General features: G+C 36.2%; 1 protein-coding gene across 1 annotated transcript in view; it reads right to left on the reverse strand.

Annotated features, from left to right (window-relative positions):
- The window catches only part of LOC107570268 (chordin-like), a 26784-nt gene that overhangs the window by 4978 nt on the left and 20135 nt on the right, over nucleotides 1-1671 (reverse strand). Inside the window, exons 10-12 of the mRNA XM_016256478.1 lie at nucleotides 1151-1392; nucleotides 700-813; nucleotides 38-235 (exon numbers count right to left, since the gene is read on the reverse strand). Of these exons, the coding sequence (XP_016111964.1) occupies nucleotides 38-235; nucleotides 700-813; nucleotides 1151-1392 (554 nt within the window). The remainder of the gene's footprint in view (nucleotides 1-37; nucleotides 236-699; nucleotides 814-1150; nucleotides 1393-1671) is intronic.

Here is a 1671-nt window from a genome sequence, read left to right on the forward strand (position 1 = left end):
GTGTGTGTGTGTGTGTGTGAGAGAGAGAGTGTGTTACCTGGCAGATGCAGGTAAAGCAGGTGTTGTACTGCGGCGTCCACTGCGACCCATGCGCATGATGTTCTCCCTCAAAGAAGCACGTGTGAGGGTCTTTCCTCAGCTCGGCCGGGTCACGGACGAATACGAGATCGTCAAACTCTGCCTCCTCGACCACTTCACCGCGGGAACCCAACTCACAGCTGTTGGGAACGTGAATCTGGAAAACGAAGATATCGATTAAATACAAAGGTTTAACATATATTACTTGTATTTAATTCAGTTTTGAATTTAAAGTACTCTGTTAGCATGATTGTGTTTACATAACATTTTGTGAAAGCATTATACAATAAACAAGCAGACAAAAAAATATCCAAATATAGGTAAAATACTAGTATTAAAATAAGGGGCTAAATAATATATAAAAAATATAAATATAAAAAAAAAAAAATGTTTTTTTTTTAAATCAAACAACGTTAAATACATATTTACATTAAAATTCATATAAATTATATTAAAATTAAATATTTTTTTGAATTCTGAAATAAAATTTGTATGTAAATATATAAGATCAGATGGCAAAGTCTCAAAGGTTCAGCAGCAAAAAAAAAAAAAAAGTTTCAAGGTGGAAAACAAAATGACTGTTGAACATTTGTATAGCATTGAGGTGTTTTTTGTACTCACCCGTCCTCGTATTTCTCCTCTTGGATTAATTTTGGTGCTGACCTGAATATAAGCCGTGCCTTCGTCCAAATGCCTCAATAACTCAACACTAATATCTTTCAACACACCCTGAGCCTGGAGGAGACAGAGAGACAGTTTGTGTACATTTGTGCAAACAGGACGAGATGAACTCTTAATGTTAAAGCAGAATTAAATGCATTTAACCTACAAATACTGAATGCAATTCTGCTTTCAGCTCATTTTGGAAAACGCCAGCTTTGTTTTATAAACAAATCCTTTAAAGCATTTTAATAAATAACAGCAGAACCGTGTTTGTCTGTTTCTGGCATGATTTCGCCGGAGCAGCCAAAGAAAACATGCTTTTGTTGTGCTGCAATCACGCAGTTTACATTATCGCCGGGTGTAAATGATGCCAAACTATGTTTAACTTGGAGTGTCTTGATTCGTTTACCTGTTGACCGTAGAAGCCAGTCAGAAGTCTCTTGTGATTGGTGGACGAGTCGTCCATCTCGCCGATCTCGGCCAATCCATGCAGGTGAGCGTTGACGGAGGTGTCTTCGCTCTTGCTGAGGCCGTTGACGACGATCTCGTAATGCAGATGGCACTGTTCGTCCACCGAGACCCAGGCGTGACCCGCCGCAGCCGTACGGACCGGAGGAGACACGAACTGACCCGCCAGAGGAACCGGAAGCTCTGCGGATGAAAAATTTGTTATTAATTAATAATCAAATCATTATCAGAATTTAACTTTTCCATAAAAAATTTTTTTTAAATAATTATATATATATATACACATACATACACACACACACACATATATATATATATATACACCGTATGTGTATACACAAACACACACATACATGTATAAATATATATATAAAGAATGCTTAAAAATTTAATTAATTTATATGAAATGTATTTGTAATAATTAACACAAATCTAAAATAAATACATTAATACAATTATTAG

The sequence above is a fragment of the Sinocyclocheilus grahami genome, unplaced genomic scaffold, assembly GCF_001515645.1.
Source record: "Sinocyclocheilus grahami isolate Dianchi unplaced genomic scaffold, SAMN03320097.WGS_v1.1 scaffold1435.1, whole genome shotgun sequence".
NCBI classification, from domain to species: Eukaryota; Metazoa; Chordata; class Actinopteri; order Cypriniformes; family Cyprinidae; genus Sinocyclocheilus; species Sinocyclocheilus grahami.